Source organism: Schistosoma mansoni, chromosome W, assembly GCF_000237925.1.
Source record: "Schistosoma mansoni strain Puerto Rico chromosome W, complete genome".
NCBI lineage: Eukaryota > Metazoa > Platyhelminthes > Trematoda > Strigeidida > Schistosomatidae > Schistosoma > Schistosoma mansoni.
Window position 1 is genome coordinate 51,545,224 of NC_031502.1, and position 15,797 is coordinate 51,561,020.

The window sequence follows — 15,797 nt, forward strand, 5'->3', positions numbered from 1 at the left end:
TTAGTGTTTGAGTTTAGTGATTAGTCTGCTATCCCACAGTAGGCTTTACTTATCTGCCTTGTTTCGCTGGGTGTGACTTCGGTACGGTAACGTGCTTCCAGTGGTACCTAAGTGTATGGTTCGATAGTCACCATGAGCGAAGGTGGCAAACATACACTTCAGGAAGTATGTCGTATTGCTACCAAATGCGTGACTAGTTTCAGTTCTGAAAAGATTGCTTTAAATCGCATCTGCTAGATGTCGAACTTGGTTACTCTGTAAGGGAAGAACTAAGTAGGGGATAGTCTAGATCTTACCTTAGGAAACCACAATGAATTATTGGATTGGATGTAGTACAAAAAAAAGGGAGTGCACTGCCGTACAGTGGAGTAATGGTCAATGTGTCCGGTTCCCGACAACTGGACCATAAGTTCGGGTCTTGTACCACCTACTACGATATGAGTCGGCGGATAGTGCCACCGATCCTCAAAGATGAGGTCAAGTTCCAGGATCTGCATTCGATTGGTCAGTTGGACTACCGAGTTTTACTTCTTGTCAGTACTATGACATAGAACAGCGAATAAGAGATTGATAAAAATAAGGGTTATCATTTGAATATTGCAACTCTTAAACACACTCCACGACAAACAACGGGGGTCTGTTGATCAAATTACAATCCGTTAATTTATGTATTACGGGTCAAAGTGATATTCAGGCAGTTAGTAGGTGCCTCAAGAAGTTCTGGTACTCCAGCTGATTCTAAACTGGATAAAAGTCGGGCTAATATGTCGAAGAAAATTCGCTACATAAAGTTGAGCGAATCTCAAAGCAGGTGAGCTGATATAACACGAAGGATAGGGAAAAAGCAGGTTACGTAGTGAGCGCCCATAAGTATTGTCTTACTAGTAAGCAACAAATGACTATGCTCTTGAAATTTTTTATTAAATCTTTTCTAACCCCATAAATCTAATAATATTTTCAGGGATTAAATAAAATCAGTGTGCAAATACAATAAAACAACTATATCCTACGGAACGATTGTATGTTGATATGCATTAAAATAGACTTATAAACAATACGTTGTCGGATGTTGAACCAATCTTAGAATTACAACTAAGGTAACACGAGTTTCTGAGTACAATATTACTGCTGTGTCGTGCCGTGAATGTTATCGTACATTGGTATACTATTATCATTATAATAAGAGAAGTGGAAATTTATTTGACAATCTGTTTATTCAAGTAGATAATAAAAATATCAGATTAGAAAAATTGAACAGAAAAAATTGAAAGTTACTGTCATAGAAGAGAAACAAACAACGATAAAATACCAATAGTATGTGTAAAAAAGAGCTTTTCTTAGAATACTCCCAATGGCGTTAAAGATTGATCCATGAAACGACGCTTGCCAAAGCACAACCACCACTGTAATAAAAATGATAATGGACAATTAGAAAGACAATGAGATAAAATCAACTCATCAGAATAGCACTGACTATAGAAGCATTATCACTCACTCAGCATTCTACAGGTTACTTCAATAGACTTAACCAAAAATTTCTTTGATATACAATTGAAAGACTTGAAATCAGTCACATTTATCAATACCTTTGTCTAGTCTAAGTATGAGGGGTTATAGCTCATTGGTTCAAAGGGCTCGGTTTTCAACCAGTTGGTCCCAGGTTTGAACTCCAATTCACTTCGATTTGGTCAGCTGAGCAGTATGACTGGCTCTCTCATACGGTGTAGGGTCAGGTCGAATAATATAAACATGCCCTTTTCAAACGAGTTACACTAAAAATATATTATTTCAGATAATGAATATGTTAATCCCTACCATTCATTTATCACTTCTCTAAATCTAATATATTTCTATGTTGCTGATTTACATCTAGTATGCAATTTTGTGTTTTGATAGCTTGGACTGACTGCGTTGACGCCATTGCAACCGACTGACTCAATGTTGAAATGCTTTGGTTTACATTTTTGATTTTAGCGATCTGCTATGTAGGAGATCCTAGTGATTTTCCATCTCAATGACCCTTTCATAGATAAATAATATATGTATGGCGCATGCTACTTCTGCAGACAGATATAAGTAGTATGTGGCAACCAAACGGAAGTAGAATGGCTGGTAGTAGAAGATTGAAATAAAGAGAAGAGAAAGGAAAATAGAGAGCGATCGGAAGAACAACAGAATTGAAAGAATGATGGAGTATGTAAAGGACAACTTAAGGAAGATATACAAATGATGTATTTAATGAATGACTTTCATATTTTGAAAAGAGGAGTCTCATACTAGGACAAAACGGCCGTTCAGTGCTTTCAGGTTATTAATCTTGATCTAATATTTATCCATTTATGATATCAATCTAAGCTCAACAATCTCTACAACCCCTTACTAAAAACTTCGTATTATTAAAAATTATTTAAAGTTTTTAAAAAAAAGAAAATAAAATTTTGTTGAGAATATGAAATACCCAAATACAGTAAATCAACTTTAGAATTTCCATATTGTTTCAAAATGGTTTTCATCATTCACAGTTAACTTTCAGTGTATTTTCCACTTTTATTGATTAGTTCACTGAGATTTCATGTTCAACTGATTGCTCGGGTTTGATAAATTCGGTAATTAATAATTACTAAACTTACTCCGTATATAATCCAATTAACTTAAATGTAAATCAATTCTTCTCATATTTTTACCAAGAAAGCTGGTATACAACCATGAAATTTCCTCTCTCTCTAGTAGTCAGACAGAATAGAAAAGGATCGAAGCTTTGATTATCCTTTTTATTTTTAGCTTAGTGGACAATCATATTGGATTTAACTCCATTCAATAAGAGGGATAAAAAAAATAGACAACTAGTTAATTTTAGTCGATCTATTATGGCTTGGAAAACTGGCAAATGAATGATACTTCAATGGATGACGGGAATAACATCTCATCTTTCATGAGTTGATTTCAAAAATATATCAAACAACTAGAGTAGTAATAAATTCACTTAGTATTGTATGTTTGAATCTTCCCATTGATGTTTTAGGACTGCAACTGGTCAGTCTCTAATTGGCATATGTGCATACTGTGCGTATTGCCTCGATATAGCCTAAGTTCACGAGCATGGTAAGCAAAGATGGATAGTGGCTAGCAGTGGAATCCAGGACGCGCGTTTCACCCTATTTGGGACTCGTCAACTGGATGTACCTGCATCTCAAAGTTGATGTGGCCGAGTGGATAACGCGATGGCGTTTGAAGCGAAAGGTACTGGGTTCGAGTCCCGGAGTGAACATCAACTCTGAGATGCAGGTACATCCAGCTGACGAGTCCCAAGTAGAACGAAACGCGCGTCCTGATTTCCACTGCTAGCCGCTATCCATCTTAGGGTAGTAATAGTTGATCTAAATAGGTTATTAATAATACGTACTAAAAAATCTGAGAAAATATATAAGAATGATCAACTACAATTTTAATGTTGAATATCTCTTTTAAAACTTAGTTAAAATAATAACTGTAAATGATTATTTTGTTGTTTTTATATACATCAATACTTAAAAGCAGTTTGAAAAATAAGCATAGGATCTCGAAATTCACGAAATACGGATGGAATAAGTGGATCTTTGAAGATCATTCTACAGTTACTTACGCCTGTCACTCCCAATGGAGCATAGGCCGCCGACCAGCTTTCTCCAACACACTCTGTCCTGGGCCTTCTTTTCTAGTTCTATCCAGTTCTTGTTCATTCTTCTCATATCTGTCTCTATTTCTCGGCGTAATGTGTTCTTTGGTCTTCCTCTTCTCCTTTGACCTTCATGATTCCATGTGAGTGCTTGTCTTGTGACACAATTGGGTGACTTCCTCAAAGTGTGCCCAATCCACTTCCAGCGCTTCTTCCTGATTTCTTCCTCCGCTGGAATCTGGTTTGTTGTCTCCCACAGTAACTTGTTGCTGATAGTGTCTGGCCATCGGATCCGAAGTATTTTGCGTAGACAGCTGTTAATAAACACTTGTATCTTCTGGATGATGGCTTTCGTACTCCTCCACGTCTCCGCCCCATACAGCAGAACTGTCTTGACATTTGTGTTGAAAATTCTAACCTTGGTGTTGGTTGACAATTGTTTTGAGCTCCAGATGTTCTTCAGTTGTAAGTATGCTGCTCTTGCTTTGCCGATACGCGCCATCACATCTGCATCTGATCCACCGTGTTCATCAATGATGCTGCCCAGATATGTAAAGGTTTCCACATCCTCCAAAGCTTCTCCGTCGAGTGTAATTTGATTGGTGCATATTGTATTGTATCGGAGAGTCTTGCTTTTCCCTTTGTTTATATTGAGACCTACTGCTGCTGAGGCTGCTGCCACACTGGTCGTTTTATCCTGCATTTGTTGTTGCGTTTGTGATAGAAGAGCCAGATCATCCGCGAAGTCTAAGTCGTCAAGCTGCATCCTACCTATCCACTGTATCCCGTGCATTCCTCCAGATGTTGACGTCTTCATGATCCAGTCGATCACCAGGAGAAAGAGAAAGGGTGAGAGTAAGCAACCTTGCCTAACACCGGTCTTTACTTCAAACGAGTCGGTGAGCTGTCCTCCGTGGACGATTTGGCAGTTTAGTCCATCATAGGAGTTCCGTATGATATTGACTATCTTCTCAGGCACGCCGTAGTGTCGAAAAAGCTTCCATAGTGTCGTCCTGTCCACGCTATCAAATGCCTTCTCGTAGTCGATGAAGTTGATGTAGAGTGATGAATTCCATTCGATTGATTGTTCCACAATGATCTGTAGAGTTGCGATTTGGTCTGTACACGATCTATCCTTACGAAATCCAGCTTGTTGATCTCGAAGTTGGGCGTCTACGGAATCCTTCATCCTGTTTAGCAATACTCTGTTGAAGACTTTTCCTGGTATTGAGAGGAGAGTGATGCCCCTGTAGTTGTCGCACTTGCTGAGATCGCCTTTCTTTGGTATCTTGATCAGAAGTCATTTTTTCCAGTCTTTTGGTACTTGTTCTTCATCCCAAATCTTACTGAAGATGTGGAGTATCTTGGCAGTTGCTGCTACATTTGCCTTCAGTGCCTCTGCTGGGATGTTGTCTGGTCCCGCTGCTTTGCCGCTCTTGATTTGTCTAATGGCCATGCTGATCTCTTCAATTGTTGGTGGGCCAACATCGATTGGGAGGTCTGTGGGTGCTGCTTCGATATTGGGTGGGTTCAGTGGAGCTGGTCGATTCAAGAGTTCTATGAAGTGTTCTACCCACCTGTTTCGTTGTTTTTCAATGTCGGTGATTACTTTGCCTTCCTTGCTTTTCACTGGTCTTTCTGGCTTACGGTAATTTCCAGCAAGTTTCTTTGTTGTATCATACAGTTGTCTCATGTTTCCCTCTCCTGCAGCCTTTTCCGCTGTCATCGCTAAATCTTCCACATATTTACGTTTGTCGGTTCTGATGCTCCTCTTCACTTGCTTGTTTGCCTCTGTGTATTCGGCTTATGCCTTGGCTTTTTCCGCTCTTGTTCGGCTGATATTGATTGCTGCCTTCTTGTTTCTTCTTTCTTCAATTTTATCCAGTGTACCAACAGTGATCCATTCCTTGTGATGGCGCTTCTTTTGGCTCAGAACCTCTTGACATGTTGAAACGATTGCCTCCTTGATACCTTTCCAGTTGCTCTCCATGGTCGTTCCCTCTCCATTGAGTAGATCATGAAAGGCCTGGAACCTGTTGCTGAGGGCTATGTTGAATTTGTTGAGTTTGTTTGCATCTCGAAGAAAGGCCGTATTAAACTTTTGTGATGTTGTCCGCGCCGTTGTCCAGTGCTTCTTAAGTTTTAGTTTCATCTTGGCGACCAGCAAATGATGATCGGATGCTATATCAGCTCCTCTTCTGGTTCTCACATCCTCCATCGTCCTCCTGAACTTTTTGTTGATGCAGATATGGTCGATTTGATTCTGTGTAGTGTGATCCGGTGAAATCCAAGTGGCTTTGTGTATGTTTTTGTGTGGGAATATAGTGCCCCCTATGACCAGTTTATTGAAGGCACATAGGTTTGCAAATCTCTCACCGTTTTCGTTCCTTTCTCCCAGTCCATGTCGTCCCATGACGTCTTCGTATCCAGTGTTGTCCATTCCAACCTTGGCATTAAAATCTCCCATCAGAATGGTCAGGTCCTTGGTTGGGCACTTCTCGAAGATCGACTGCATTCTATCGTAGAATTGGTCTTTAGCTTCTTCATCGTAGTCGTTGGTCGGCGCTCTGGTTGTAAGAAGGTGCATCGGCCTCATGACTTCCGAAGGAACTCGGCTTTCATCATGAGACGTCATAATTATTCCTTCTACTCTCAGGGCAGAGTTTAAATGGTTTGAATGATTTTTTCTGGTAAGCGTTTTTTTAGCGAGTTGATTTTCTACGGGATGGGGTCGCTAACCCCATGCCCAACCCTCCTCCTTTACCCGGGCTTGGGACCGGCAGTAACCCCCAGAGGAGCTACAGGCGGAGTTTCATTCTACGGTGGATTGATAAATATATATTCTTAGTGTGTATTTATTAATTATTTAAGGTAATTTTACTGTCCTAATTGTCGATACATCGCTTACCGTTTATCAATCATCATGTAAGTATTTGAGTTATAACAACAGAAAGTAAATGGGTCTGCTGTTCTAGTGTTTTGATTGGACAGGTTGGGAGTAGAAAGAGTTCGGGTAGGCCAATAGGTTTTAGCACACTTAGTGGGCATGATAGTTGAGCGAAGGTCATTAGTATTACTGGCGTAAATCAAAATCACCATTAGTCGACTCAAAGATTTAATGATCCTATTAAGTGAGGATATCGAAGTTGGATTCATAACACCATGTAGGGTATAAAATTATCTCACAAATAATCACTTTCTTACCTTACTCGGTGGGCTATTATCATTACGGTAGACTTTATCTAATAATCGTACACCTAACTCTTGTCTTAACTGAGTTAAATAACCACGCATTGTTTCCATTTCTGTGGCATTTTTCGGTTTAGCATACATATTGTTTAATTCTCGAGGAAAATCTGGATCACCTGGTATATCGAAACGACTTATGGCCATTGCAGCTAATTCTTTAGCTCCAGAAGTTCTATTTGGACACTGGTGAAAACAAAAATTTAGATTTATCATAAAAGTATCTTAGAGTATGAAAAGTATGAAACGGAGGTATAACTGAAATTATACTCAGTAGAGAATTAATCATTCCAATAACGTTTAAAAGCTATTTATATGCAATATACAGGAATGAAACATACATATAATTGGAGGTTATCTATATGTAAATATGTAAAACGTTTATTTCAAAGAGTTTGAATAAAACAATGAATGGTTGATTCGTTCAAACATTCATATCCAAAAAGATTATGGATCAACACTTGACGATATTGATTTCCGTGTAAGCGATCAAGATAGCATAAACAACTAAAGATCTGACAGTTAAAGTTCAATCCACAAACATTTTCAGCCATATTTTTTTAATATCAAAGATAGATAAAACGTACATAATTAACTATTATTACTATCAATTTTGGAGATAGTAGTATTCTTACAGTTGACTTCACGACTCTATCTAAGCTAGACGACCATTGAAAACCTGGAAGCACTGGACGGCCGTTTTGTCCTAGTATGGGACTCCTCACCAGTGCGTATCAACGATCCCGCACTCGGGACATTAACACCGTTGGACGCCAGCTTAGTAGTCTAGAGGTTAAGAGTTCGCGAGTGAGACGGAAGGCCTTGGGTTAGAGTCCCGCGTGTCAGATCGTGGATATGCACTGCTGAAGAGTCTCATACTAGAACGAAATGGTCACCCAGTACTTCTAGGTTTTCAATAGTGGTTTAGCTTAGATAGACTAGTGAATTCAACTGTGATTATTATTATTATTATTGGCTAGTTGATGGTGTTCAACTGCACTAAATGTGCAATGCTTCAATTTTCTAATTATAATAATGGTAAGAATTTCCTAATACGCTATAAACGATAACTTTTTTTCAAAATTAGAATCACAATCGATGTATATCACATTATAACTATGTCTGTTAGCAATGTTGACGTATAATTAATTCAGTAGTTTATATTAAGAATGGAATTTTCTACATAATTTACATACGTATACTACAATAGAAGTTATTAAAAATGAACAAGAATGATGTAGGTTGTAGAAGAGGAAATTGATATACAATAATGAATCATTTACAAGAAAATACAAAATTGAATGAATTTTTATCGTGTAGTTGAGCCCAAATATTTTTTATATTTAAATGTTAATTAAGATAGGAAACTTGGCAACTTGGACCGATGCATATGTGTGCCTGGTCCTACGTTGTAGCTGACTGACTGACTGACTAAGATAGGAATTAATCATTGAATTATGAATTAAATTTATAGGCCATTATTTATCGATGGAATATTTTTTATACATGACTAAATATTGACTACAATCCACCGATTACCACGACACACTATGTTGATTAGTTTTGGGGATGATTGGAAGAAAGTTAGGGGCGGCCAAACCAAAACATGGCATCAGAGCTTGAAGTCACCAACTTCTAGTCTAAGCCATGTTGGTAGGTGCAGACTACTTGGTTGGGGTCCGCGCGACTATCGTAACCAATGGTTGGAGACTCTAGGTGACATGGCTTAGAATCGACCACAATAGCGTACGTGTATACACTCTTTATCTTCCCTTAAACCTTGAGATTAAAATTACTTCATATCTGTCTTTCTTCCTATACTATATCCTTATATACAACCTTTCTTTTATATATTACCACCACTAAATTAACTACTTCTATGAATCCGGTGTTCATCTTGTTGTGCTAACGAGGTATGGCAACTTGGACCGTTGCATATATGTGCTTGGTCCTACATTGTAGCTGACTGACTGACTACAATCACTTTATGATTATATTTGGTATGGTCAAATCATGGAGCACAATAACTGTGTTTTGTCCATAATGTTAAGTTTATATTTCAGTGTAACGCATTTACAGAGTATGAGTTTATTTACTCGTATTTGAGCAACATTATTTATGTGAGGTCTGATGATACTACACAGCTGCTCAAATTCAAGTAGGTTAAACAGGATTTGAACCTGTAATCTATTGGTTGAAAGTCGAGTTGTTTAACTATTAACCGCCCCTATTATGTTTGATTTAACTTGAGCCTTGTTAACTGTATTTTAGTAAGTCTTGGTTCACAGTGAAGAAGTCTAAACTCAAGGACTATTCAATAAGACTAAACTAAACTTAATGGCATTCCGTCAGAAAATCAGAGTCTATGATAATTACTAAGTCACATATTCACTACTGAGTAATAGTTGAGAAAATATATAACTAAGGAGAATGGTCTTGATGAAGTTTCAATATCTGAGCTAGGCGATTTAATGGTGGAATTTTTATGAAAGTTGTTGGCAACAACTAATCAGATTCAATTTCGACAGAACAATCTACTAGTCACCTGTGGGGAAGTTTTATTAAATCATTTCTTTTTTAAGTTTATGCCGATGTTGTCTTGTAGGACAGTTCGAGTCTCACGATTAAACCATCAATCTCAGAGGACACGACTTCACCAAAGTTTATAGTAATTTTAAGAGTGAAGACAAATTTAAACATACCCTTTGTAATTTTCTTAAGCATTCCAAAATATATAAAACGAGATAAACAAGTACACGATCAGCTTCACTCTGAATTAACAACAATGAAAGAAAACGAAAATTTAATACATATATTGAAAAGTTACACTGAAGTGCTACATCCACATAAGAATTACATAATAAAAAGGAGATATTCAACACAGAAGAATAGTGAATAGTATTTAAAGTGAATTATTAAAACATTTGTGACATCTACTTTCCATTCATTAAACTTGAACTAGACAATTGCTAAAATGATCCAACAAATAATCGGTTACGATATACTAAGTCAGTGTTTGAAACATTTTTTAAAATGATCTCTTCAACAAACTGATTAGTTCATCATAACTACATTTAAATCAATTCTTCATTTAAATATATCATTCTTAAAAAGTGTAATCCCTACGCACACTATATACATAAATCTAATTTTGTATGTAATAAACATTAACAAGATATCAATTTTAGAAAAACAGTTCATAATACTTGATTATTAGCTTCCACTATGTCAGCTGAAGCACTGAAGTCAGACAGTGAAGTAACCGCAAACATGCTTCACCTTTTGTTCAAGAAGATTTGGGAGGACGAACAAGTGCCAATGGACTGGAAAGAAGGATATCTCATCAAGATACCAAAGAAAGGAGATCTGAGCAAATGTGAGAATTACAGAGGCATCAGTTCGTTATCAGTACCAGGAAACGTTTTCAACAGAGTGCTGCTGAATCGGATGAAAGACGCAGTAGACGCCCAACTTCGAGATCAACAGACTGGATTCCGTAAGGATCGGTCGTGCACAGACCAGATTGCAACACTACGGATCATCGTTGAACAATCAGTTGAGTGTAACTCTTCACTATACGTCAACTTCACTGACTATGAGAAGGCGTTTGACAGCGTGGACAGGAGAACATTATGGAAACTTCTTCGACACTATGGAGTTCCTGAAAAGATTGTCAACATTATCCAAAACTCATACGATGGACTACAGTGCAAAGTCATGCATGGAGGACAGCTGACAGATGCATTTCCAGTAAGGACCGGAGTCAGACAAGGCTGTCTACTCTCCCCATTCCTCTTCCTTCTAGTGATTGACTGGATTATGAAGACTTCGACATCTGAGGGGAAACATGGAATACAATGGACATCTCAGAATCAATTAGATGATTTGGACTTCGCAGATGATCTAGCCCTCCTCTCTCATACACACGAACAAATGCAGATGAAGACAGCAAATGTAGCAGCAGCCTCTGCATCGATAGGCCTCCACATTCACAAAGGAAAAAGCAAGATTCTCAAATACAACACGGAGAACACCAACCCAATCACACTTGATGGAGAAACTCTGGAAGAGGTGGAAACATTCACGTAACTGGGAAGCATCATTGATAAACAAGGAGGATCGGATGCAGATGTAAAGGCAAGGACTGGCAAAGCAAGGACAGAATTTCTACAATTTGAGAACATATGGAACTCCAAACAACTGTCAACTAATTTCAAAGTGAGAATCTTCAATACGAACGTCAAGACAGTTCTACTGTATGGAGCTGAAACGTGGAGAACTACTACATCCATCGTCAAGAAGGTACAAGTATTTATAAACAGTTGTCTACGCAAAATACTCAACATCCATTGGCAGGATACTATCAGCAACAGCGTTTTATGGGAGAGGACAAACCAGCAGGTTCCAGCTGAAGAGGAAATTAGGAAAAGACGTTGGAAGTGGATAGGACATACATTAAGGAAATCACCAATGTGCATTATAAGGCAATCCCTAACTTAGAATTCGGAAGAGAAGCGGAAAAGAGGAAGGCCAAAGAACACATTACGCCAGGAAATAGAAGCAGATATGAAGAGGATGAATGTTAACTGGAACGAACTGGAAAGGATTGCCCAGGACAGGGTTGGATGGAGAATGCTGGTGAGCGGCCTATGCTCCTCGAGGAGGGGTAACAGGCGTAGGTAAGTAAGTATGCCAAGAAAGATTATGAAGTATAGTATTCATATGCGAAGTTTTTCATCATAATTTTTTATGAAAGTGAGAGATACTACTAGGTTTCTTAAAGCAAAATACTTCTAATCAGATTTGAACCACTAACCTAATAGTTGGATGTTTATTTGTAACTGTTAAGCTAGCGCTTTGCAACAAAAGTGTATGAGAAAATTTAGAAATCAATTTGAAGCAGTAGTATTTCCACCAACCATTTGGCAATTGCATGGTATGGAAGCTATTTTGTTAAAGTTTTCGAATTAATGTATTCATGACAGTAATTAGAGATTGGTGTTTTGAGTTACTTGAAATCATTGTCAAACTAGGATCACGTCAAATGTGTGTTTGGTTGAGTTTCCAAATTACGTTCTTATGAGTTCATCAATTTCCGTAGAACTATCATAATGTTTTCAGCCAAGTGATAATGTTTACATTTGGAATGTGGATAATGGTGTACCGTGAAACTTAAATAGACAGTCTCTAATTGTTGTCATGAATATATTAATTCGAAAATTTTAACAAAATAGCTTCTATCAAAGGAACATAAATCTCAATCAAATGATCTTTTAGAGAACAAAGATTATTATTGCTTCCCCCAGATAGAATTGCTAGGATCATTCTTATAAGTCGAGGAGACTATTGATAAATTATCCTTCACACTTAATAATGCAGAAAAGTTCTCTAAGGAACCAGCAAAAAGATGCCACCGAAAACACCGGACAGAAGTTGACTATAATTCTGAAAAAGATGGAAAATGATTCATTTGTGATAAAAATAGTGACTTTAATTAAATAATATAAATCCACTAGAGGTCTAGGATTGTTACTCACTGGCAGCTATTTGAGCCACTGTTAAATAAACTTGGAAGTAATTACTGATCTAACCATCGAATTGACCATACAAAAAGCTAAATAATTGTTATTGATTTGCTTAATTACAAACAAGACAAATGTTCAAGGTCAGTATGGAGCTCGTAACTGTAATAAAAGATAAGTAATGACAATCCACTTTCTTCTAGTCACATATCTACATACACTAGGTAACAGGAATGATATTTAAATATTCTAGTCACTCTGTGTCATATGAAATAATGGTAAGTAGTTTATTTATTTATTTGAACACATAAATATTGGAACAAGGGGGCACCAGATATATATGAGTAGTACTGAACTCAACAAAAAAGAGACCGCCACATAATTCATATCATGATTATATATATATATATATATATATATATATTTGCTAAGTAGTGTGGTGTTTGCATGTTTAAAAGTGACGAGGTGTGCTCAAACTGTAGTACACTTAAATCTACCTAAAGGTCAGTTACTTGGCGACTATGGTCAATAACTCGTGAAGTCATGCTAAAGATCTATAAGTTATGATATAGTCCTTAAACTTACCAAGTTAACTGATTAGTATGACATATTTTCACTAATAAATATTAAACCTGTGATTGTCAACGTTCTTTTACTACAATATTTCACAATTATGGCACCAAACAGACCAACCATATGATATAACAGCATGAGGAAAAATAAAAAAACTGTATCAGTTGGTAAGTGTCAAATGAGTCTTCCATTTTGTTAGTAAGTGAATAATGTAACTGATTTACCAAATACAAGTTCATATTCTCGTCTTTAAGCCACGCTTTAGATGTATGGGACCAATGACAGATACTATCGGGCTGCTGAAACTGTAGGTGAGGCGACACTTGAACCTAAGACCCACTGATCGTAAACCGAATGTTTAACTATTCATGTCACAGCTCAATTCTGTGGTGTAAATTAACTCCTTCCCATGGTAATTCTATATATAGTTATCTATCTGCTTGTGAAGAAAAACTCTGGTTAATAAAATATTTATCAAGTTATCGAAATTAGTTGGTAGGCTGGGAAGTGAATAAACTCTTAATTTCAACCAGTTTTAGTAAGCTAATAAACTTCTTAAAAAAACAAAATAACCCAAGCAAAAAGGGAGTAGGAATAATAAATAACTACAACCAACCATTTTATTAACTGCAAGTAACTATGAGTTTTTGTACAAAATTTAGAGCTAATTTTTCTATGAAACCTTATAACAATTGAAAGGGCACATACTATGACAAAACAATGAAATTTATTTGGGTTAGATGAATAAAATGTAACCTTACTTTTAGTTCGTACTGTCGAAGAAATATGAGTGATTTAAAAAGATAGAGAGCTTCGTCAATAATATCTTTTTCCAAATCCATATTCATAGGTGCAGGTCCTCGAAATTTTGTGCGTAAGGGTAGTAGTGCCATATTTCCAATGGTATTTGGTGCAGGCACAAATTCTGAATGATGAACCTTTGACAGTAAGTAAAGTAACAAATTAGTCACGAATGACTCAGTTTCACAAGTAAATGGTAAAAATAGTTTTAGTAACACCGTACACACCTGATATTTATTTCCTAGTAATCATACACTTACACATCTCATGTATGCTTGTGTGTCTGTGCACCGATTGTTGTATCAAATGTATGTCTCCTTTTCATGCTCTATTTTGAGTTATGTTAACACTTGTAATGAGTAATGTTTTGAGTAAGCACATCTACCATCTCCGCTTTTCACCAATTAGTTTGTTTCTCAAAACGACTGCATGAAATATAAACATCTGAAATACTCCTCTTTGACTTGTTATAACCCCACTGTTATTGACGAGGTTTGTCGACAGGATATATACGAAGTAGGGTCTGTATTTCGTTGACATCATTACCGACTTTATATTGAGGTCAAACGGGGATCAAAAAGAGTACTGAGATTCAAAATTGAGAGGAGTATAAAGAGTGAGTGTATCTGCGTTGCTGTGAACGATTATGAGCAAAATCAGCCATCGTCCCTTACCATTGGCTTCGATCATTATGAGAACCACAGCCTGGTAGTCTTTACTCACCAACACGCCTCAGTCCAGTGGATAGCGATTTCATGAATGTCATACCTTGGTTTGGGAGCTCCTAGCTTTTTTCAGCCTAATCCTACACCACCCAATATCGTGCCTCGAGGTAGGTGAAGTATACCTAAAATATGTTCTAACCACCTTAGTTGATGAAGACTACTTCATAAACCGATCTATTACATCTGTCTAGTTTTCTATACCTAAGATTAATACAGCTCACTTGATTGCTATTCGAAACGTGAGCAATACTTCAAAGGCGTCTATAATAAAAAAGCTTGCACTTGTCCTTCAGTTGGCACGTAAGCGTCTCTATTATTTATGAAAAACTTGGTATCTAACACAAATGTGCATCCACTGAAGTTACCGCAACCATTTGTGGGCTCTAGAAGTTTCGACGCCTAAAACGCCTTGCCTGCATAAATGGTAAAGGTAGTTATACTTAAGATAAGGCTGAAAAAGTTTACCAGACTTCATTATGTACCATGTTGCTTTTACGAAGAGTATCTTCTTAAATATGCTGGAAGACAATCTTGGTGGCTAAAGGACTCGGCCTCTGGTCAATAACTTGAACCGCTTTCCATCAAATTTGGGTTGGGCAGATTTTCACCGCTAGTATCCCATTTAATTAGTGTAGAGTCTATGGACTGACATGACATATAATCATGTGCTTAGTAATTGAATCACTGTGTAATTAATTAGTTGTCATATTAGCGACGAGACACAATGGCCGCTCAAAATGGTGCATTATGTGTGGATCGTTTTTAAACACAGATTTATGTACCCGGTTTTGAAATACATCTTAAGGACGTCAGATGACGTCTCTTCAATTGTTAAACCGATGTTAGGCAGATCTCATATGTGGTAAACCAATAACCTTTAATCTAAGAAAAAAAATATGATGCTAAATACAAATTGTAAACAAATATATTATTCGTGTCTTTCATTTAGTTGCCTCAACTTTCACACTGACTGGCACCATGAACCTGACAGTTGAGTACACCCATGGAGCACTAAAGGCCGAAAAAACTCAAGAACACCTGAACAGTTATAAGTGAGAGGTTACATCATATATTGAGCTACGGGTAACATAATTGTTTCCAAAATTAACATACAAACATAATGACTCTTCAAGAGGTTCCGCAATATTTGAATGTGGCGGCTTATCAGTTTCAGTTTGGAAAGGACAGGAGGCTTGATGGCCTGTGTTAGTCCTGGCAATGATGGTCTCTAAGCTGATCCAGCTTTCTTTTGAAAGAGTCGACGGATGGAGCCTC

The 15,797-nt window shown here is 37.3% G+C and overlaps 1 protein-coding gene across 1 annotated transcript; it reads right to left on the bottom strand.

The window, feature by feature from the left end:
* Positions 1-1,202: 1,202 nt before the first annotated feature.
* Smp_032310 (putative arp2/3 complex 21 kD subunit) lies at positions 1,203-15,677 on the bottom strand. Its single transcript, XM_018790093.1, has 5 exons — positions 15,636-15,677; positions 13,758-13,934; positions 9,604-9,672; positions 6,860-7,087; positions 1,203-1,403 (listed from the first exon to the last, which is right to left on the bottom strand). The coding sequence occupies exons 1-5, from the start codon at positions 15,639-15,641 to the stop codon at positions 1,338-1,340; spliced, it is 546 nt and encodes a 181-aa protein (XP_018655471.1). The 5' UTR covers positions 15,642-15,677; the 3' UTR covers positions 1,203-1,337.
* Between the last annotated feature and the right edge of the window lie 120 nt (positions 15,678-15,797).

Bases quoted from the DNA above. Each gene is read 5' to 3' on its own strand.
- Smp_032310 (XM_018790093.1), bottom strand. The intron at 7,088-9,603 runs GTATGTTTAAAT...TGTTTTCACCAG, and splicing joins GCTTAAGAAAATTACAAAGG to TGTCCAAATAGAACTTCTGG. The intron at 1,404-6,859 runs GTAAGAAAGTGA...TTTTTATTACAG, and splicing joins ATAATAGCCCACCGAGTAAG to TGGTGGTTGTGCTTTGGCAA.